This window comes from Motacilla alba, chromosome 1A (assembly GCF_015832195.1).
Source record: "Motacilla alba alba isolate MOTALB_02 chromosome 1A, Motacilla_alba_V1.0_pri, whole genome shotgun sequence".
Classification (NCBI taxonomy): Eukaryota; Metazoa; Chordata; class Aves; order Passeriformes; family Motacillidae; genus Motacilla; species Motacilla alba.
In genome coordinates, this window is record NC_052031.1 from 32,788,777 (window position 1) to 32,812,832 (window position 24,056).

Consider the following 24,056-nt stretch of genomic DNA (forward strand, 5'->3'; position numbering starts at 1 on the left):
TGATGATCCTTGAGGTCCCTTCCAACCTGGTATTCTGTGATTTGGTGATTGATTTCATTCTGTGTCAGATGTCTTGCAACATGGGCCAACTACTTATGTACATCTGTAATAATTCATGCTTATCAAATTGTGCCTGTGGCTCATCTGTCCCACTCACTTCCCTGTAGTTTGATGTACTGTTGCAGTTGTATAAATATGCTTTAACCTGAAGCACCCCAATTGCTCTGGTTTAATTTTTTTATTTCTTAGGAAGACTTGAATTGCTCAGTGAATGTTGCTGCTATGGCAGTTTAGTGGAGGTGGGCTGGGCACTGGTTAGCAAGGATTTTCTGATCCATTCTGTGTCATGTGCTGGTTTGCCAAGAGTGATGTAAGAAAAGGAGATAACCTGTATTTAGTGATGCTGGAGCTTGGCTCAGTGGGATTGGTAGTTGTGTGCTTGCTCCATCAGCTGCACTGGGCCACTGGGCAGCAGTGCTTTTGATCTGGATGATGAAGTTCACCTGCTGGTCCCTTGGGATGGGCATGCACAAGGCAAAATGGCTTTAGATCTAAGTGTGCTCTTAACTGACTTGTTCACTGTTACCCAGAAGTATTAATAAATTGTATAATTTTTGAAAATATTACAAAAGACCCCTTCAAAAGAGCCACCTGTAGCGATAAATATAATATTAAGTGCCATTTGACTAACGTACTTCATTCAGCTTCAGCCAGCAAAGATTCTGGAAAATCTGAAAGCTTACTCAATTGCAATTGGAGCCTGGGCTGAAAAGGATCACTTTAACATTAGGCTTGGAGGAGAAGAACTGCAAACCTTCTGCAACTTTCATTGCTGTGCATCAGGGCACTAAGAAATGTTTCAATAAGCAGGTGTGTGTCATGTTTAGTATTTGCTAATATAAATTAGATTGTGTATTTTCAGTATCTGTTAGTTAGACTAGGAGAGAGTTTGAGTGTTGTCAAACATAATAATAGCTGTGTGGAATGCAGACGACAACTAATCACTAACAATAATCCTGAGGAGTTTTTAGGCAGTGAATTCCATGGTTACTTTCTTTTGGTGGGAATATCATCTTGGAGCTGGTCTTTGAGCAGCAGAGCCAGGATGCTGGGACTTGGGGGGTACTTTAACCGAGCAGCAAGTCAGTAAAGTTCTGGTGTAGCACTGTGTCCCATCCCTCTCACAGGATATTCTTCTAGAGAGCTATCAACGCAGTACCCAGATTTAAAGTGTAATTGTGCTGCTGATGGGATGTGAACTCAGAGTATAATCTTGCAAATAATGAATTTTGACATCTTTGATCACTTGACGTTCTGTAGCATGGGTAAGCCCTGGGGGGAGACACCACCCCACGGCACTGTCTCCAGCCACCTGTTCAGGGTGATCTGTGCTAGCCCCAGAATGCTGACTGGTGTGTGAGTCAACAGAAGCCCTTGTCAGGCTAATTAAAAATACTTAAACTGACTGCCATCTTCTCTGGCTGTAAAAACAAAGCTATAATATCAATTCTAAATTGGCAAATTGTGCAGTCAGTTTCCTTACAAACCTGGTAAATTGTGTGATTGTGCAGGTTTGATATCTCTCAGAGACCACTTTGAGGCTAATTTCAGTTCCTTAACTCCTAAAGTGATGTAAAGTTTCTTTACTTTCCTGGTGTTGAAAACATACTTTTTCTTTCTTTTTTCCTTGAAAGAAAGAGGCTGGATTTTCTGTCTAATTTGGTCATATATCAACTGAGAAGTTCTTGTGGTCTGTGTCACTGCAGAACATCAGATTCAAAAGGTGGCAAGAACTAAGTGCTTGGAGTGTTACAGAACATGGAATTCTCACTTTTGAGGGAAATTCTGCTTTAAGGATACAGCAACTAAAATATCTTGTTCCAGCATGAAATAAAACACCCACTCACAAGAGTCAATTGCTTATGAAGCAAAATTCTGAAAGTTTGCATTTCAAACTAAAATGCTTTGTTCAGATGCCTTTTTCATTTCATATTATGTAACGAGCTATTTTCAAGTAAGATGATAAGATGTTTAATCCTAAAAAGAGTCAAAATCATGCTTTTAGCATTTGGAAATCTATTTTTGTCAACGATGACATTTTGCTGTGAAGAACTTTGCTTTCCACAAACTGATATTTTATGTCAGACCTTTCCAATAAAGTGGTTTCAACCAACTATATTACAGAGATCCTCCTGGGAACGTTTTGCAGCTCACTCCCTGGCTGCTCAGCCCTGGGATTGCCAGGCTGGTTAGGGAGCTGAGGAGCCCACATGCATTCCTAAGCCATATGTTTTCCTTCTGAGTCTGTAGGGTAACGTTATATGAATCTTTACTTTTCTGTGTCGCATACTTTTCTAACTACTTTGTCCCTAACTCTCACCACTGAAGTGTCTAATGTCTACTAAAAGGATCTCCCAGCTTCCTTAGAGCAAATACCATGTCATAATTGGCTAAAATTTGAGCAATTCTTGAAAATGGCTAAAGGAGCCCATGATAAATATAAATATAAATAATATTAAAATATGTATTTAAATTATAAATATAAAAGAATATTCTTCAGGATTTAACTAAGCAAGCTTGCTTGGTGGCTGCTTTGACTAGTGTCAGGAGATAGAGTTAAGATTGTCTTTGTTAAAAGCCCTGGGAGTCTGTTTCAAGTGACTCTGGGCTGTGCTCAGTATCAGCAAATGGGATAAGACTACACCTGACTGGCACTTTTTCCTTTTAAGTGTCATTCTACTGCTACTGTTATTAGGGAATTGGCTGCATTCAGAGCTGGGGTCTCTGCTGCTGGTAAATTCCTGGGGACAGTGTGGAGCCTGCTGACTAAGAGATCATTATGTCCTTGAGGAAGGTGCTGCCTTCTGGCTCACTGCTGCCAGTCATTTTCCAGTTCAGTGAGCTGCTGTGTCTGGAGGGGTGAGATTTTCCTTAGAAAGGAAGATACCAAGGGTTCAGGGCTAGGTGGAAGCTGAGCAAAATGAGCAGCTGACCTCAGGGCACTTGTCTCTGAGAAGAGAGAGCCTTCAGTTGCTGTTCACTTCTGCTTGTTGAGCATCAAACTTGGCCCCAAATGTGCTTCACACAGGAGCAGGTGGCTGCTCTGAGACATACCCTTCACCCACAGCAGTGTGGGGAGACCTGGGAGACCCTGGCCAACCAGCTGTGGTGTCCCTGTGGCCCCTGTGAAGTGAATAGCTATGCTCCTGCAGCCTGCCATCTCACCCCACTTTGAATGCTTGTCCTGGGAGATGGCAGACATGAAGGTGTAGTGGGGCTACATTGGCCTGTCTGAAGTGTGTTGTGTAGGTGTGTCCTGTAGTTGGCCTCTGCCTCTAAAATGAAAGGTGCACCCTGCAATGGCCACCTGAGATGGTGAGAGGATCAACCACTGACTATCTAACTATAAATAGTTCTCTTTCTTTCCTCTCTCCCTTTTTCCCTGCCTCCCTAATAAATAGTTCAGCAGTATTTTTTTAATGATGTAGAAACTTGATGGGATAGTAACAGCTGGATGTAGTTATAACACAGAATAATATTTTGCAGAATAAATATTTCATTGTTTATCATGGAACTGAACAGTAAATTCAGTAAATCATTCTTTAAGCAATAATCTGGCTGCTTAATCTAGGCCCAGTTTGCAACAGAAAGTGCAGATTATTTGGTATAGGGGTGTACAGATCACAGAGTCACAATCAAATTCTTGTCCTGCAGCATTTGGTGTAGGATGTCGTAACTGTCCTTTGTCAGTGTCCTAGCAGCTGTGACAACAATGAAATTGGTTGAGTTAGTGCTACACTGGAGGTTGTGTTTATTTTGGGTATGCATACAACTTGGAGGCTGACTGCTTGGCTGCTTCTCCATATTTTTCTGTATAACAGTAATCCTGTTGCTGTTGCAAAGTCACAGCTAACCTCACAGGATTAGCCTTGAAATGCATGTAGAATTTTGACTCCACTGAATTACACTTTTCATAACAGCTGGGCCATGAGAAGTTGATGTATTAGAGAGTGCTTGTTATATAAAAACTTCCTTGGTATTAGAAATAGGGATTAATGCAACAGATTGTTGTGTGTGGAGCTTTTTGGATTGCTTATCAAGCAATGCTTGTAGTATTTCTATACTAATTTGCCTGGGAAAAAAGTGGTTCTCAAACCAGTGATCTCCTATTTCTCTGGTACTGCGGTGACTTTGGAAGGTGGGATTTGATTAGCTCAAATTGAGGAGGCATGCTGGAGGAAGGATGCTGCTGTTTGGAGACAACAAAGTCAGAACAGCCTGTTCTCTGTCTACAGTCCCTGTCAGTCAGTCATGACAGTAGAAATAACTGGCAGCCACTGCTGTTCCCTCTGCTTATTTGCAGCTATTCAGATGGATACCTGATTAATGGTAAAGTTTTGTTAGTCTAATAGTTCCCTGAAAAACTGGAAAAGCTTTTATTCAGTCACCCAAGGACTATTGTGATTAAATGAGATGTAGTGCCAATTTCCACAGAGGTTCAGGAAGAGTGTGAAACAGCACATCCTGCTGCAGCCCAGAAGCTGCATGTCTACCCTGGGGCAGGGCATGGGGCAGGAGTGGGATGCAGGGCCCCGCTGAGCAAAGGGCTCAGCCTGCATGTCTGTGTGCTAAAGTGTTTGTGTGCTTTGCTGCGAGGCGTAATCAGCATCCAGGCTATAACCTAGGAGTTCATTGCACTAACTGGCAATTTGCAAGGAAACTGGCTCCACAACCAGTGGTGCCAAAGGCCACATGAGAAGCAGTGTTGTGTGAGAAATGCACCCGAGTACATTCATATTTCACAAATCTTTGCAGTTCTCAACTGATGGTAGATCTGCTCTGATACCTGCAGGTAGTGAGAGCTGCAGCGTCTGTGGCAAATGTTGGACTATCAAGATGTAAGGGTTTGTGTGTATAAGCTCACAGCAGGGGTGGCTGTGTGAGCTCCATAACTTTAATATCATATCATTTCAGTCTTTAATCTTTTTCTGACAAGCTTTTGAATGTGGAAGCAGCATGAGAGAAAAAGTTCTCTTAGATTGTATGCATAGTCTTTCACACTTGTCTAGCTGAGCACTGCTTTTCTTTTATTCTGCTGGGGGTTACAGTTCTGTACAAGAAACGAACTGTTTTTTTCCAACTGAAATGCTGATTTTTAAAAAAGAAAACAAAATATTGTGAACTTACAGGAGGGTTAATGGGGCTTCAGTGAAAATACCCAACAGGGTCTATGGCCTTTAAGTAACACAGATGCATTTTATCTCCAAGTGCTACACGCTAAACATTCTTTGGTCGAATACGCCTTTGAAGAAAAGATTTCCTGGATACTGAAGATCAAATGGAGGATAACAGCTGCTTGGGATAATTAGTGCTAGGAATAGACTGATTTATGGAGCGTCAGGCTGTGCCAGCAGCTATGTTTCTGCAGCTTGGTGTTTAAAAAAAAGATGATAGAAAAGTGGGCTGTGGCACTTAGTCTGTTTGAATCAATAGTCCTGCTTATAATTCTGCACTGGAGCAGCTCTGAAGGAAGAGTTAAATGTGAATCTTACATTTTTAAAATGTTTTTCTCCTTGAAGCTGTTAATAACCTGAATCTGATTTACTGAACAGTAAATGAGTGCTCCTCACATACCCTTGAAATTTGCCAGAGAAGTCAAGTCTATGTTCTATCTCCACATTAGATCATCTTACTTACAAGCCTATCATTTATCTTTTTCTTAGCAAAATATGGAACCTTCTTGCTATGTTTTGTCAGCAGTGAAACACCTTCTAAATTTAGTTCCCTATAAATTATTGGTAACTTCCTAAAATCACAGGATTTGATAAGGATTTGATAACGGATTCTGATCAACATATTTTCTTTGCCATCCATATAATACATAAGGCCAAATACAGACCATGTACAGTTTTTGGTTCTTGGGCTGGACTGGGCATCATTAATAGCTAACATTTTATTTGTGCGTGTGTGTTTGTGTGGTTTTTGTTGTTTGTTTGAGTTTTGGAGGGTTTTTTCCCAACATGTTATTGCTAATTTCTAGTCTTATCCAATGCTCATTGGCTGAAATAGCTATTGGACTTTAGATCCTGAAGGAAAAATAGTTATACAATGAAACTAAAGGAAGTCAGAGTGGGCAGGTAATCAATGTACAGATTTTTTTAAAAAAAATTAATCTGAAGAGCTAAATATTACTGATATTTATAGTAATATCTGGAGAGGTCTAGAAGTCAGGTACCTACTGAGCTGGACAAACTAGATATCACTGGACAAATAGATGGTATGAGACTCTGAAAAACAAACTTAATGAGACAAGACTACTTGAAGGCCGAAGAAGCACATGTTTAAAGATATGATGTGTCCTGAGATATGCAGTAGTAAGTAAATAGTCAGAGCTTTGTTGTTAGCCAAAAACTCGTGCTTGTATGGTGGTGAACATGCTTAAAATCAATTTTAGTGGCCCTAGGCTTCAGTACTAAATGAACCTTTGATTAATCCTAAACACATCCAAATCAGTAAACTTGTCCTGTAAGTTATGAACTGAAGTTTTGTCATTTAGCTGTTGAGTCTCAAATCTTTGAGTAGTAATATTGTTGGAACTGATAACTATTTTCTCCTCTTCATCTCACAAACTTCATTAAAAAAACTCTGTGTCAAACTTGCTTAAATGGCTAACGTGTGTATTTTTTTCGGGAAGTGGAGGTGGTGGTTTGAGGTTCCTTTGCTTTGCTAGCTGCTTCTGTTTCCAGCACTTGGAGAGTATGCTCTGTGAAGCTATGGCCCACTTGGGAGATGAAGATAATTAGGTGGTCTGGAGAACTTGGGATTGCAATAGCTTCATGTACATGCCAGACTTCTTTATGGAACTAGTGGCATCTAAAAATGGGAAGCAATGCATACATGATCAAAAACCTGGAGTGGTGGTGCAGGCCTTGCTATTGACTGATCAAGGTTTGCGGCTCCAAGAGCTTCATGGTGCTTTTATGATCTTCTCCAGGAGTCAGCACCATTTCCCTTCCCAACTCCAGAAAGGGTCATGTTTCTGTTGCTGTGGAGGTCATGTGTAGTGGGAGAGAGGATCCATGCTGGAAGCTGGACTCTTATCCTTGGGCAGTGCAGGACAGCCTGGCTCTTTGCTACATGTCTAATGATGCCCTTCCATGGGCTGAACCTAGTGTTTGCTGCATGTCCTTAGCATTACTGCAAATGACGATGAGTCAATGTATAAAAACTTTCATGTATAAATTTGGTCCATTTCTATAATAATTCCTGGCCCAAAAGAAAGAGATTTCACCATTAATAATTTTTTAAACTTTGGCAATTAATTTTTAATCTAAAATCTTTCCAAGTGTTCTATTTGTGGATAAATCTTGTCTTGGGGATATAGGATAATTTTGCTTTTTTTCATTATGTTGGGCAGATAAAAATCCTGCTGTTTCTGAAATAGCAGTTCAGATCAATGAAGCTGGTGATTCACACTATAAAATTCAATTTGTATGCTAGGTGCTAAGCAAATAATCAGATTCTAATAAAGGAAGAGAAATTCAGTTTTAGATCTGGACCTGCTATGACCTCCATTTTTTGTAATATTATCTTAAGCATAACTACAAATCATATCTGTCAGAATTCTTTTCTTCATGTATTGCATTAGTTTTTCTGCTGAGTTGATGACATTTTTTTAAAATTACTATGTAGCATTTAAGCGGGATTCTGGAGTGTGAGTACTGGCCAAGATATGCATTTACTTCATATTGTTTAGCAGGGTTAAGAAACATTTCTTAACTTTTATAATCATACTTTTCAGCAATTGTTTTTTTTTTATTACGTAGGCCTCTTCAACAATTTTACTTCTTAATATATGCCTTACCAAAATAATGTTTTGAATTTCTTTTGTAGATACAAATAATTTCTTTGACAAGAAGAAGGTCATTTGCTCTCTGAAACCTCACTTCCATTCATTACTTCGTGTTTAATTAAAAGGTGTTCTCTCTATATTTTATTGACCATGTAAGCATTACTATGACTTACATTCCTGTTGTTAACTCTAGACTTTATGCTGCTGGTTACTGCAGCAGTTAAAATATATTGTTACTTTAACAGTGCTTGCATGACACATCTTTTAGCTTGCTCAAGAGATGCAACTATCTACTATAGCTTTACTGCTAGAGTTGGCACGTGAAGGCAATAAGTAAAATAAATTGATTCTCCCCCTCCTTTTATTTTTTTCATCACTGTTCCTCAAGTGGCAATTATAACTTCTGAGTTTATTTATGCATTTGAACCAAATAAAAAAAAATATAATGAGAAACCTAGATGCTGTTGTTGAATTACAGACACACAGCCAATTTTACAACATGGAGCTATCAATCCATTTATCTATCATTTTTCTCTGATTAAGAGCTTGTTAGAAGCATGTGGAACATAGCATTTGGAAGCTTTTGGAAGTGCCTTTTTTTGTTGGGTGTGCTTTTCTCCTTTTGGAAGACAACATATATATGAACAAAGAATTAAACATAAAGTGGACTTCAGCATTGGATTAATCACCTGTTTCAGTGTTTGTACATATGTTTTCATGAATGCTAGTGTGTGTGCTTTCCTCATGGTCATTGTAGATGTAGTCTGTCTTCCTCTTGTTGCTTTCATATCCAAAACTCTTCACAACCTACTTTTTTCTCTGTTGTCCCATCCTTATAATTTCTTACTTAGTATACAAGCTTGGCTCCTGCCTCCTACCTCCATCCCACATGTGTTTCAAAACAAGTAAGTTTTCAACTTCCCCTCATGCTGACATTTTCTTATAGATGTTTCACCATATTGAACATGTTGATGATTAAAACCTGATCTCTTAGCACTCTCATTGACCTCATATGTTCATGGTGTGTCCCTTGGAGCTAATCTCTGCCATGAAGGCCATAGAAACAATAGCAGCTCTTCTGTTAAGAGCTATGTCCACTATGCTTTTCAATATCATCTGGCTGTCAACCTGTACTTCTCTGTCTGCTAATGTGTTTTCTCTTTTTTTTTTTGAAGCAGGCAGTCTGAGGTTTTGCTGTACTTGTGCAGTACCTGTAGCAACAGTGTTGGAGCCCAGAATCAGGATTTACAGGCACTGTAATTAATACAGATATATTTAATAGTATATCAGGTGTACTCAGTTGTGTAAGTTTGTTGTCCTCTATTATTGGCATAATAAGGTGAACTAACTGCAGTCTTGTGATCAAGCAAAATTAGTCTAAGCTCCTTTTTGTTTCCCACATAGATAGTTCTGAGTTAAATCTCTGCCTTGTTCTTTCAGTGTAGCTATTGAACCATATGTTAAAAGTTTCCACATCACATCCGTTTTGTAATGTCAGTAAGGTTTTAGGTTTTTTTCTGAAATATTTGAAGTGCCTGTGATCTGTGCTGCATGATGTTTAAAAAAACATGAGTCAGTTTCTACTTTTTTGGAATTCTTTCAATTCTCTCCTTTTAAGCTCTGGAAACAGTCCATTCCCAGTGATGGGCCTGGAGTGAAATAAGTCCCCTTTTGTACCCAGCCCATTGGCATTAGTTGCTGTCACTTGTATGCTCAGCGTTGCTGAATTATCCTAGTGCCTAGGAACTCTAGGCACTACAGAATACAAGCTTATTAATGGTGTGGTGGTGAGAGATGGTGACATAGGAGAGTTAATAATTTTTGAAGTAAAGCATTTGAGTATTAATGTATTCAGTGTTAGCTTGATGTGATTATGTTGTAGACAGGTTTAAGAAAATCTTGTGGCTTACTGCTAAGGGTTTTTTTGAAGAACTCAGCAAAAAAACAGGAGCTTTTTCCTCTACTGGATCAAGGACAGATCTGGGAGATGGGTCTATGCAGTTCTGCTGTTGCTGCCTGTAGCTCTGGTACCATACAGATGTTAAGTCTTTCTGCATGTCCCTCATTCATTTGCACAGTTATGTATCTACAAATGGAAAGAGGTTATGAGTAGGTTCGGGGGGATTACAGGCACATCTGTATGTCTGTTTTAGTAACCTGCAATGCTTTTGAAGGCTTTCATATACTCACCAACATGATCCAATTGCATAAGCATCCTGTGCTACTACTCTATGAACAACCAAGGGATTGAGGGACTGCAGTCAGCCTTACCTGCACTGATTCACTGCCTAGGAATGTGGTGCCTCCCTAGATGGGAAACTGGTCATTGCAGCTCCATGCCATTGTGCTGTAAACTGCTTTCACAACTGATTTCCAGATGTATTATATTTTCAAGTGCTTTCACTAATGCTGGAAAACTCTGGAATACTACTCAGGGTGTATCTGTCAAAAATTTCAAGAAGCAATATGACTATGAACATTATTCAACTTGAAAGTACACTTACTAGATGTAACTGTCCATCATTCCCAAAGAATAAATTATAACCTACCCCTGTGGGCAGGGGATGCTAGCTCTATTGAGGGGACCTTCTTCTCTGCTCTCATCAATCCTGTCCTTGTGTATGCAAGTGTGTAGTACAGAAGGGAGGAGTGAATAATGTGTGTGAGAGGAAAAGGGAGAATTAGGTAAAAAACCCCCAAATCCCACAACTAAAGATCATAACAAAGAATCTTGAGTCTGAAGTTGTCATGGCTGAATCCTGATTGTGATGGCTGAAGGATTTATGGAGTGCATATGCAGTTGTGAGCATCTTACACGAGTAACAGACTTGTAGATTCATTTCCTGTTGAAAGATATATACCATACTGAGCAGTATTATTCAAATTATTGTCTCTAGATTAGTTCTCAATAGATATGACTAAACAACATGCAAGCAATATTCTTTTTCATATATCTTACCTATAAACAAGAGAATTCCCTAGCTCCTCTGTTATAAGCCCACCAAGAACAAGTGTGCTGTTTAAGGCTTCCTTAAAAAGAAGGCTGTATTAAAATGTAATTACCATGATCTCAGTTTTGGAAGGGGGAAATAAGTAATAAGGTTATGTTCCTGAAGTCTAAAGGAAGAGGAAACATTTGACTAGCTGCATGCTTCCTTAGACTAAATCATATAAATTTTGTTCTCTGTTCCTGGAAATCATAGATGTTATTTCCTGTCCATTGTGTAGTTTATGTTTGTGCTGAATACCTTTGTAGACAAGGATTGGCTTTGCGGCTTTTGTCTGTGATAACTACTATAGGACACAGTGAGGTCTTGACCTCTTTTGTGACATTTGTGTACTAAGTCATACAAAAGATGACTAATGCAATGGAAAGGTTTAAAATATTACAGCTGTGTTGATGAGACTGTGTTGTGTGAACACGCTGCACCATTTTCCTGAGCCATTTTTCCTGCTTTCAACAAGTGTGTAGAATTAACCTTCTCTAGGCACAAATACAGTAGCAAAAATTTGTTTTTGTATTTTTTCTGGAACCATCCTTCGTGCAGTAAAGACAGGCCTGGATTACTTGTCCGGCAACAGAAACCAGCATGATGGCAGAACTGAATCTGTTAGTCTGTAATCATGTTTCTCCTTCTGCATAACACAGATCTCTCCATAGGCTCCCTTGTTAGGTGCTCCTGCAGCAGTGATGCAAACAGATACACAAAACAATGCCACAGGCTCTGTGCTTGGTGGTCCACACGGTAGTTGCAGGTGGATCACAGTGTGCACTCCCTGCGTGGATTCTGAGGTAGCGCACCAGTACCAGGGGCTGTGGACAGAGCAGTATGGGCGGTGCAGGAGGGGATGCTCCCCTTGCAGGCTGAGGTGGGAGGAGTGCTGGGCTGTGCTACTTCACAGGCTTTTGTGCTCAAGAGAACTTCTGTGTTCATGCTGTAGCATTGCTGTAGCACCTGTGCCCCTGTGGTATCAAGGACCCAACAAGACAGAGACCTCTTTTCAAGCTGTCAGAGGTGGCTCCATCTTGTGTGTTGGAGGAGTGTGAAACTCCAGGTGGGCTGTGCTTTTTAGGCTTTTAGGATCAAGCAGAAAGAAGCAGGGCTGTTTTTTCAGAGAGGGATGTTTAATAATAGAACATGCATAGAACTGGGTAGGATAGGAATTTTGTGCCCCAGTGGTGGAGATGGTTTAATGGGCTAAATGTATTTAAAATAGTTTTGCCTTCTGGGAGAATCTCAGGCTGGCTTACCTTTTCTTGTCTCTAATGTGGACATATTTAATTCCATTTGTTTTCTCTTGTATACTGAGAAAGAGTGCACTTGAAAGTGAATTTTTTTTTCTTTTGAGCCTGATAGTAAACTCCAATACATGTCAAAACATATGTTAGTTTATTTGCTACTTCTGTAGAGCTATTTGAAACCCTATGGTAATAGGGTTATGTTTTCTGGATACATTTTTTGAGCTCTTTATAGTATATTGAGCTCTGGGACTTAGCAGACAGTGACCCTATGATTTGGTCTATACAACAGGTTTTCCCTTGTGGTTGCAATACATTTTTCCCCCTCATCCTATTGATATATACTTCTTTCTGATATTTGCTGTATCATCAGCTGCTGTAGTGCTGCAGTTCAAGTGTAATTTCCAAAATCCTCTTGGACGAATCATATTACAGTATTATCGTACAATATATTTACTATGTTTTTTCATGGGTACATGTCATTTTAAGTATTTTTGCTGACAGTGGTGTTGAGAATTGTGGCAAATAAGCTTTCTTCCCAGACTTTGACTGTTTTACTGGGATGTTGTGATGCAAATCAGAATTAAGAGAGGTCTCTACAATTTTCTGTGAAATAAAGGGGAGGATGTGGAGTTCATGAAATACAGTGACCCAGCTGAAGACATCTTACCATTTTTAGTCTTTTAATTACATTCAGTCTTCTTAGCACACATCAGAAGAGAAGTGGTGAATTGTGCCTTCTAGTAATCCTGGGCTTGGGCAGTTAAAGCTCCATGCAAACAAATAGATTCTTTAAAAGTAGATTGCTCTGTGGCCCCATTTCTGCTGCCTGTCCTTCTGTTCCTGTTGCTGCCCCATCTGTTTGTACTCATTGTCCCTTTCTGGCAGCCTGTGTTTTACCTCATTGTCCCAGTGCAGACACAAGTGGACTAAAGAATGGAGAGGTTTAAGGTAAACGGAGTTGGTCAAAACCTGGTGTTGATCTTAGGACTGACCATCTCTTGGGACTGACCATCCTAAGTTTGATTGCAACAAAGGAGCAAGAATACACATAGTATTATTAATTCTGGCCTTAAAATGGCATGTGTGGCAGATGGTGGTAAGATTGTAAAGAGGTACCAAATGAGGAGGTAAGGTTTTTCAGAAAGTTACTCCGTTGTGTTGGAAGGAATACATGAACTACAGAGGGAGGAAAAAAAGCAAAGTTGATTATTACAAAATACTAGAGATGAAATATCTTAACTAGCCAAACATTTTGATTTTTTTTCCTGTCAAAATCCTTTCTGAATGTCATCTGTCTTGTCAGTAAATGCAGATGAGGGCTTGTGGACATGACCAGACTTCCATGCAGTGGTGGATCAAACTAGATTCATGATGGTCAACATGTCTTGCCACAGGCAGATTAGAGGCTTTGCCTGATCAGTGATTAAACCCCAATGCCATCCACTTTTCTAGAGGCTAGGTTCTAGCCCTGAAGATATGTATTTGTATGCTTAATGGGAGGCTTATCCCTGCATCTAAAATCCATTTGTACTAATGATCCAGTGAGTCATCAAACCTATTAGTATGGCTTGGCTTTTTCATTTTGTCTCCTGAAGTTCAATTTTTGCACTTTTTCCTTCAGAATGACATTGGATTAATTGGCTGGCATGCGGGAAAGCTCCTTAATGGTGTGCTTGGAAGTATCTGTGTGCCCAGTCACAGTATGATTGTCCTGATTGTTTCCAGTTTTCTTGTAGAGACAAGATGACAAGTAGGAGAAATAGCAATGATGGGAATACTGAATTCTCATTTTGAGAGCTGGTTATCTTCATCAGCTAAATATTGATATCTTTCTTAGACATGATTTCTAACTGTTTAAAAATTGGAGGTAACACAGTTTAGTGCAATGTCTGATTCTCACTGTCTGGATAATGAGTGGTTTCTGAAACTTTGGTTATGGCTTCTGAGACTTTGGACAACAGCGTGTGGTGTTGGATTAGTCAGTCTTGAAATGATCCAAGAATGATGTGGTGCTATTTGCAAAAGGTGCTCAAGCAAGAGGAGAGTAATATTACAGAGATAATACGGCTATTTCTGTATTTAAATGTTGCTGTTGTAGTCCCGTTGGTACAATCTGTACACCTAGGGAGACTAATTGATTTCAAATTTGATGCTTTAACCACTAAATCAGCTCCAGCTGGCACTGAAATAAAGTGATTTGCATCATCTACATCAGCAGGGAAGTGTCACCTTTGTTAAAAAAAGAACCACCGACACACAGACTTAATTATCTATTCAGAGTGCAAGCTAACAGCTCAAATGTAGTGACTTTTCTCCAAAACCCAAGCAGATATTTAAAGAGGTATGATCAAAATCACACTTCTCTGAAAGCTTAACAGTGACTTCTAAAAATAGTTATAACTGATTTTAAAAAGAGGCTTGATTCTGTGTTTTATATTGTGTGTCTTTTATATAACTAGCTTTACTGCTTATCTCTTGCCAGTTTTCTCTCTTCATAATGCGACTGAGGAGTACAACTTTTTAATAAAGGAGCAAAATGTTTCAAAGCTATAGCTGTTGGCAGGTACTGAGACTTCTGGTAGTTTGGCCTTTGAGCCTGACTAATGTGGTGTGATAAATCTGCTCTCCTTCCACAAAAATGCTGAGTGGTTTAGGTTATAAAAACTACCATTATTTCAAATGCTTTTCCTTCTAGTCAATCAAACCACTAGTTTGAGAATCTCTGAAACCCTTTTAAGATGCTCTTAGGCCAAATAGCACTGGAAAATGCATCTAATAAAGTGCTTTTGAATAGCTTCTTTTAACTACTTAGTGCCTGGCGTGTTACTTGTAAGTGCAGTTGCAATGTAGATTCATAGAATAGGCTGGTTTTTAGCTGAGGATTGTTGTGGTTCATGCAGAGGATGTTCAGGGTCTCTTTGGTAGAGAGTGAAAAACAGAAACTGTGCAGCATGCTTGCTTGGTGCTGCTGCTGGAGCTGTCGCTGAGCAGGACCCCAGCCTGCCCTGGCACTGACATGCTGTTAAACTCTTTGCTTTCCCCCTGTTCCATGGTCTGATGGTGCTAGTCAGACTCCTTCCCAGGACAGCTTTTTGAAAAAGGCAGCAGGATTATCTATATATGTCCAGCTGTAGGGCCGAGTACCACGTGAGAAGACCCTTTGGCGGATATGTAGCTCGTTTCATTCTCGGGAGAAATGTCAGTATTGCCGCCGGTTAAAGGCGTGAAGCGCGCCGTGCCTGCATTGCCCGTGTCGGGTGGTCTCCGTGCAGCCCGGGGGGTGTGCAGCTGTCCTGAAGCCCTTTGGCACAGCTGAGCCCCCACTGCCGCCGGGGCTCCCTTTATTTCTAACCAGAGCTGCTGCTCCCCTCACCCGCTGCATTCCAGGTGGTGCTGGAGGAGGAGGAGGAGGAGAGGCTGCTGGTTTATTCAGGCAGTGATGCTAGGATTGTGGGCGGGAACAGTATTTTTTTTTTTTTTTCCTTTCCCCTTTTTGTCTTTCTCCTCTCCTTGTCCTCCCTCTTCTCTCCGGCACTCGGACTTCGCTGTCTGCAGTGCGGGTCCCCGCACGCCATGCCCCCCAGCCCGCCGCCCTAGGGGAGCCCCGGGCACCATGCGGCAGGACAGGCTCACGGGCTCGCTGCGGCGCGGGGGGCGATGCCTGAAGCGGCAGAGCTCGGGCGGCGGCGTGGGCACCATCCTCAGCAATGTGCTCAAGAAGCGCAGCTGCATCTCCCGCACCGCGCCGCGCCTGCTGTGCACCTTGGAGCCAGGTACCCGCGCCGGCCGGGCTCGGCTGCGGCTGCCGCCCCATAAGCGGCTTAGCGGGGCGGGGGGAGCTGCCGGGGCCTCGGGGTCGGCTCGGAGAGGAGGAGGCGGCCGGCGGGCGATGAGGGCCGCGGGTAGGCGCGGCGGGGCGGGGGGCAGCGCCCGGGGGCGGCCCCGGCCCGAGGCAGACGCGCCTCTCCGGCCGCCGCTGCGGCAGCCCCGGCGGGGCCCGGCCGGCGCGGGGCGCCGCGGTCGCGGCCTGGGGCCGGCGGCGAGTCCGGAGCGCGGGGCTCCCGCCGGGGCTGCGCCGGCCTGGAGCGGGGAGCGGGGCCTGCGAGGTGGCCCCGGCGGGGAGCGGGGCCGGGCCGCGGCGGGAGGCCGGGGGCGGCCGGGGCCCTGCGGGGAGGCAGCGCGCTGCCCCTGCCCTGGGGGACTCCTCCTGCCCGTGTCCCGCCCGGCCCGCGGATCCCGGCTCCGCTCTCCAGATCTCCTGGTCCTTTCCTCGCTCCTCCCGCCCGGCGTCGCCGCCTCGCAACGCTTTTGTGTCGTCTGTCCCTAGTGCCTTTCTCCCTCCGTCTCCTCTCCCCCGGGCTCGGCGACTCAGCTTTCTGCCAGTCCCTCCCCGAAGTCTCCTCGCAGCATCCCCAGACCTTCCCTAATAAACCTGCTACCTCTTGACCTGCCTGAGATCCCTCCTCCCACCCAGCCTTTGTCTGCGGTAGGGTGTTGTCTAAATTTGCAACGATGCCTATTCCAAGAGGAAGGCATCAGCTCTGCAGCTATGTTTTCTAGATCCTGCTTCAATATCAAAATCTTTTAAGACCTGGGTGGCCAGCAAACGACGTGTGTTTACTCCAGGGAGGGGGACTCTCAACAGAAGCACAGATGGCTGTTTATGAGTGAATGCTAGATTCTAGTTGCCTGACATCAAAATTTTGGATTTTTTAAAAGATAAAATATCAGGAAATTTAATTTCAATTTACCATGTTAGAACTGTCACTTGTAGCTAAAATGTTGTTTATCTGTTGCCTAATTTTAGGCATTTACAGAGCATGCAAGCCAGAGATCTACTGAAACATAGAGCAATACATGGAAATAAAGATCGGTTTCCCATTGTACTAGCTGTATGTGCATCAAACACATAATGCTCACTGCCTCTGTGTTTGAGATGAGTTTCAGAAGCTGTTATTAATAAGGTCTCAGATACATTTTGGTAGATTTATGCGGTTGCTGTTTTCAAGGAGATGTCCTGACTTGTTATTCTCAAAGACCCCTTCTCCAACAGTAGCCTGCTATTGTCTGAGGTAATGACGTTATCTGGATAATGACATTCATGTATTTACACTCACACAAAGACCAGGGGATGTGATTGGGGTGTTACTATGAATGCCACAGTCCTAAAAATCCCCTGGTTTGGGGTTTCCATATTGTTCATATGTAGGTAAAGACAATAACCCCATTCAGGATACATGTCTTCATAGAGTGGTGGAGATGGGACACCTAATGAACCCTTTAAAAATATGCTGGATGAAATATTTTTCAGATTTACTTAGTGTCTCTGTTAGCTGTCAGTATTGTGAAGTTTTTGTAGACTGGAGATTTTAGATGTGCTTTGATACATCCCAGTGAGCTTGGGCTCCTGATAGAAGTAATTTCACACAGAGTTACTCAGAATGTTACTTTTAGAGATAAATTGCAAGGCTAAGAATCTTCCTGAAACAACAAGCAGAATAAGGTGATAGTTGACACTGACACTTCTCTTTCCTTGAGCATGGGCTCCTGCTGCACTCAAATCTGCTTTAGGCGTTTTTCCTTGTTTATTTTTGATAAAATATTTATTTGCATTCTGTGGGAGAGGTTTCAACAGCTGTGAAGTACAGCCAAGAACCTACAGTGCTACTTTGCAAGTTTAAAGCTACGTCTTTATAGCTCACAAACATGCATCAAAGCACATCATCTTCCTACACTTTCCTCTGGTTTGATTCTGAAAAAATCCTGGATTTTGCCCTAGCCTTTTGTTTAACGTTGCTGAGGGTGCACTGGGAATTTGATTCCGTCATCCAGGTGCTTGGCTGCCAGTATTTTTCTCCCCTCTTGTGGCTCTTTGTGTGGTTCTGTGCTACATTTTGGTTATGCAGAGGGAGACTGCTAGGGTTTGGGAATCCTAGGGATATAATCTTCCCTCTTACAACCTTTTCTTGTCAGGAGTTATTGCGTATTTTACACAGGAAAGGTTACAGGACTGTGGTTGGGGGGGTTATATTTTCCTCATTTTAAATTCTTTTATTTTTTATGTAACTTTTCTGCAGTGGTTTCTGGTGATAGGCTTGGAAGGGCATTGAACAGAGCTTATTTTGGGCATTCCCCTACCTTTCAGAAATTTGTTGTCAAGCGTGTACCTTTGTGTGCCCTTGTATTCGTGGAGCTAATAATTCCAGAGTGTTCCCAGCATATTCCTGCTGCTATGAGTTAATATGCTTCTCAGACATGAAGAATAAGTTGAAAGTGTATGAACTGGAGGTGATATTTAATATGTCAAATGACAGTATAGCCTGGCTGATTTGATGTGAAAGGGCTGAGTTGTACTGACAACACTTAAAGAACTACTGCTCTGTGTGTGGTGCATCTATGCCAGGCTGTCCCTGCCGAGGAGCTGGGAAGAAAAGTTCTCTTAAGGCCTGAAGGGCCTTTTTGCAAAAAGCATGTGTTTATGTAATGGAGAGGAATGTGACCCAAAGATGGAGGATTGTTAGAAATGGGAAAATCCAGTGAAAATAGGTGCAGACATGTGGTATGGGTGTGGGGTACTGACGGGGAAGAAACTATTGGGAAATAGTTTATGGAGAGAAGACAACTGAATAAAAAAAGGGGAATGATGGAGAAAGGAAGGATTAGGAAACCAAGAGAGGCTGAGTTAGGGATAGGCATTAATTTCCATGAAGCTCTGAAGCTCAGGGACAAATTCCTCGAGCAGAGGGCAGAAACTGCATGTAGCAAGATGATTCTTGTGCCAGAAGTAAGTAACGGGCAATGAGATGCTGCTCCTATTTTGCTGGTTACCTTCTTTGTTCTCTCTGTATGGTTGCAGCTCTTTTTTTACATGCTTACTTGCTGTATTTTTTATTAAGCAATATAATTTTTTGATTTTAAGAAATATAAGTCCTTTAAAATGGATGGGAATGAGGAACAATTTGTATATTCTCTGGGGTTCATTCCCCATGGTTCTTCCCCTCCCCTCCCACAAAACTGTCACATAATTTGATTTGGAAAGTACTTTTAATGGAGAACAAATAAAGGGGCACAGATTCCGTGGCTTTTACTAGAGGTTGTCATGCATAGGCTGACCAAGCAGTTCCTCACCATGCTGAAGAGAGTGTGCTGCGTACTCTGGTGTTACCATGCGATGTAATTCTCATTTACAGTAATTTTCACACCTGTCTTAATTGTTTGCTGTGATTTAATTAACTTTCGTAGATGGATGATCTCATTTCAGCCTCATTTAATCAAGGGTCTCATTTGAAGGGTCTCATTTCAGTCTCAGGAGGGACATGTACCTTGACTGTAGTGTGAGCTCCCTGGTCATGATGTTCATGTAACTATAGATAGATTTTTCCTTGCTCTGAGCTTTTATATTGCTGTACTTGATCTTTTGAAGACCCGGAAGTATCTCCTTGTGTCTTAGGAAGATTCTAAAACAGAGAGAAAAGTTGTTACTGGGATCTTTTAAGTCTTAGAAAACTGTGAAGTAATTAATATTTGGCTGCTGGGTTGGAAATGAATACATGGTTATTTTGGAAGGCTATTGGTTCTTTGCTGCAAGGTAGTGTTAGATAATGTGTCAGCATCTGTTACTTTAACAAAAGGAGTTCTCAGTCATGATGTATTTTTGTATGTATTAGGGTTTTACAGTACTTACTTTTTTTGCTTGAAAATGAAGTTCACGGTTTCCAGTTTCAGCAAATGTGATACAATTTAATCTTAGGTTGCTGCCATTGTTACATTGCTTTGAGTTATCATGAAAAGATTTATCTATTAGGAGCCCCTGCCGAGTGCCATTGTGCCATGGGAAGGAATACCAATAAACAGTTACTTCCAGGAATAGCTATTAATCCTTCAATGTTTTTTCAAGACATATGTATTATGGCTTGAAGTCTGTATTTTTCTAGTTCCGACAAGCATGTCTTTTAGATCTGAAGCAGGGAAATGAAAGCACTAATCCCCAGGTCTCAGTGATGCAATTCTAAAATGCTAACATTTTAAACAGTGCTGGAGTTTGTGTGATTTTTTTCTTTGTTTCTATTCACTCACCCCCAACAAACTAAAAAAAAAGCCATGGAGGAAAAGGTTTTGTCTTTAAGTATATGATTTTCAGGTAGTAAGGCTTTAAAATTACTTACCACTTCAGTATGCAAATGCTCAAAGGCATTTTACATTCCATAAATAGCAAATGCCACTACAGTTGGGTTTTCTGTCACACTTGTAGGTTTAGACCTCCAAAGAACTGGGTATTACTGGTGAGTTGATTAGCATGGATATTACATACTTAAAACCTTGCAGGATTATAATCTATTTGGGTTTTCTGTGTGTGTTTATATATATATTTCTGTATTAAAACTGTTTGGCTTCATATTCTGGAAAGATGAGTAAGATAATTGTAAATATGGAACAATAGCATTGTATTAAATTGTGGAGGGAAAATAAAAGAGGGTTTCATTCTCTGCGCCAGCCGATGGGAGGGAGGGGATGTGATCTGATGCTGTGTTCAGCACCTGTGTTGTGGACAGCGGCATTTGAAGGTCCAAGGAATTGTACATTCAAACTGGGGGATGGAAAGCAAATTAAATATTTTAATGCTGATGATGTTCTGGCATACTCCAGTGCCATGTTGGGATCCACTTGAGATTCTGGTATTTTGTGTAATATTGTATGAACAATCACTAGGCCTGCTTCATAACAAGTAAAATAGTTTGCTCGTATGGCCAAAATAAAATCTAAACTTAAATAACAGTACTGCCAAATGTGTGTTATGGTCTGAGGAATTTGAAAAAAAATATATTCTGAACAGTAAAATAATTTTCACACACCAAACTTGTAAATTAGTTTTTATTGACTTAATGTCAAGAAGCTGGCATAGATGAAAAGAAACTGTCTGTGCATGTGTATTTTTCTGTGGATGCGTATGACAGTTTGAAGTGTACTAGTATAGTTTGTAGACCAGTGAACTAGATGAATATTAGTGAAATGAGTTGTGCCAAACGACATCATTAAAGAACACATTACTGCATTCTAAAAGATTTGGTCTGTGTACTTCTTAACATGTTCCTTAAATCCACTGTGAAGACAAAATTCACCGAAACAGGTTGAAATGTAGTTGTTAAAACAGGAAGATAAAATTCTGTGTTCTTTTTTCAGCTGTGGGATTTTTGTGTTTGGGGTTTTTTGGCTTCTTTTTGTCTTCTGAGCTAAATGAAATAATGAGCTTCCTTTTTTTTTTTTCTTTTTAGGGGTTGATACAAAATTGAAATTCACTCTTGAGCCATCTTTAGGTCAAAATGGTTTTCAGCAGGTAATTTGTTTTATTTTTTTTTTCTTGAGTTTGTGAAGGAGTGGGTTCTCTGCAATCAAGGTGCTTACCCTAGTTCAGAAGTGCATTTATCATCATAACATCAGCATATTATTTGCAATTGCATCAAGAGCTGTTTCATTCTTATTCAGAAAATGGAATAGGCATTCATTGTTTACTCAGATATTTCCCTAATCCTTGTGTCCTAGAATATTATGCTTTAGTCAAATCGTCGAGTAGTTAATCTCTATCTTCCCTGTGAGTGGATTAAGCAGTTAAACTCTGACATGTGTGTAGTAAAATGAAATGAATGTGCATGTCTGCAAGGTAGCAAATGTTGCTATGCTGTAGCATTAAACTAATGGTGGATATTTTACATTTTTGGATGCTTTTGCTTTTAGTGGCATGATGCCCTCAAAGCAGTGGCCAGACTGCCGACAGGCATCCCAAAGGAATGGAGGAGAAAGGTAGGTACACCTCCATGCCTTGTGGGCCATATTGCCTTGTAGGTTTCTCAGGAGAGGTGAAATACATCAATATTATCTGTTAGTGGATTTTAGAATGAGTATTTGGACCTTTTAAGTTGGACTGGGGATTTTTCCTTGTTTACATGATTCAGTGACAACCTCACAGGGCAGATGGAAAGGCTGAGAAGACAGGTAAAGATGATGTTTTTAATAGTTGGGTTCTTTCTATTTGAGGCTTAGATAACTTATTCTGGTGCAGATGTTATTGCCTCATACTGTCAGTCTCCAGAAATTGCACTGGTGAAATTGCCCCCACAGCTGAAGATAACTGAAAGGAGAACATATCTGCAGTGTAGGCTGTAACACTTACGAAGGTGAAGTTGATAGATGCTTAATGCTGACAAGAATGCTTATAGAAACAGTTGTTGGGGAAAAGGCAGATTACCAAAATTAGGGAAGTTCAGAGTCAGGAGTGATGTAGAATGGCAGAGTGCAGCATTAACGGGAAATTGCGCTGAATGTTGTGGAAAAGGGTCCATTGGGATTTTGCCAGACTTACTTTATTGCATTCTTCAACATTTGAAGTCTCCCAGTATAAAAAGAGGCATGTCTATTAAATTTTTCTTAAAAACTGAGTCACACAATCTCAGCTTTAAAAACACAGTTTTAATAAAAATAATATTTTTAAAGATTTATAAAATATGTAGTTCCACCTATAAGATATAATAATAGTATATTATAATATATTATATATGAATTATAATTGTATAATTATAACAATAAATTATAATTTTATGTATTATAGAAATTATAAATTATATATTATATATAAATAATATCGTTCCACATATTTCTGATGAATCAGCTTAATTTCTTTTTCCTGCTTTTGCTGTCTTTCCAAACTGAACTGTACCTCTTTACAAATCAGGGGAGAAGGAAGAGAAGACTACATGGCATTGTTTTCCTCACAACACGATGAATTTATTTTTAATCTACAGCTTCAATGAATCCTTATACCCATCTAACAGCATTTTTTCTTTCCTGAAATATTCTTTTCCCACACTCCAGAAAGTGTCTCAGACACTTTTCTGTGGTACATGAGTGGCAGAGGTCACAGAATCTCAGAAGGGCTGAGTTTGGATGGGACCTCTGGAGGTCATCTGGTCCAACCCCTCTGTCCAAGCAGGGCCATCTACAGCTGGTTACCAAGGGCTGTGCTAACAGTCTTGTTACCACAGGTAACAGATACCAGGTATCCTGGTGACTTCTGAATATCTCCAAGGATGGAGATTCCACAACATCTCTGGGAAATCTGTGTCAATGCTCAGTTGCCCTCACAGTGAAAATATGTTTCTTGATGTTTGAGGAGAACCTTCTGTGTTTCCATTTGTGCCCATTATCTCCAGTCCAGTCACTGGTACAGATGACAAGAGTGCGACTTCATCCTCCTTGCACTCTCCTTTCAGGTGTTTATACACACCGGTAGGATTTCCCCAAAGCTGCTTTTTCTACATTCTGAATGATCCTGGCTCTCTCAGCCTTCCTGCATAGCAGAGATTCTTTGCAACTGGGTGTCCCCAGCATATGCTGGTGCTTGGGATTGTTTCTTCCCAGAGGCAGGACTTTGTTCTTCTCCCTGTTGAACTTCATGAGGTTCTCATCAGACCATTCTTCCGTCCTGTCAAGGTGTCCTTGGGCTTATCAGCCACTCCTCCAAGTTCTGTGTAATCAGCAGACTTGTGTATGCTCTGCCACATCATCCAGCTCAGATCTGTCTTTCCTTTTCACTCTGCACATCTCTGTGTTTGCTCACATGTGACCACATGATGCTAACGAAAGAAGTAGTGATATGAAAAGAGATGTTGTCTTTTTACTGCCATTCCCCGGTTTCACAATGATTTTAAGGTAGATACCAAAATAGAGGAAGTATTTTGTGGTGGCAGCATGCTGATTGCCTCCTTTGCTGTCAACAAAAGGAGAAGGTTGACATCTGTATTATTGTTGTGGCATGTGACATCTGGTTTCTGGGGCTGGCAGAGATAAAGAATCCAGTCAAACAACATCAGTAGGATGTCAGCAGTGCTGAGGCTGTTGGGAGGCAGAACAGTGGCATTCCTCCACATGGGTGGCTCACAAAAGTGTAGGAAGGGACATTTAAATGCA

The 24,056-nt window shown here is 41.1% G+C and overlaps 1 protein-coding gene across 5 annotated transcripts in view; it reads left to right on the top strand.

Moving 5' to 3' along the window:
• TBC1D30 (TBC1 domain family member 30) overlaps positions 1–24,056 on the top strand; it is a 52,762-nt gene that overhangs the window by 6,864 nt on the left and 21,842 nt on the right. For 3 of the 5 annotated variants that reach the window (XM_038155565.1, XM_038155567.1, XM_038155566.1), the window contains exons 3-4: positions 21,368–21,429; positions 21,828–21,893. In XM_038155565.1, coding sequence (XP_038011493.1) covers positions 21,368–21,429; positions 21,828–21,893 — 128 coding nt within the window. Of the gene's footprint in view, positions 1–15,443; positions 15,869–21,367; positions 21,430–21,827; positions 21,894–24,056 lie in introns of those variants that run through there. The other 2 variants (XM_038155568.1, XM_038155569.1) reach the window with 2 other exon arrangements.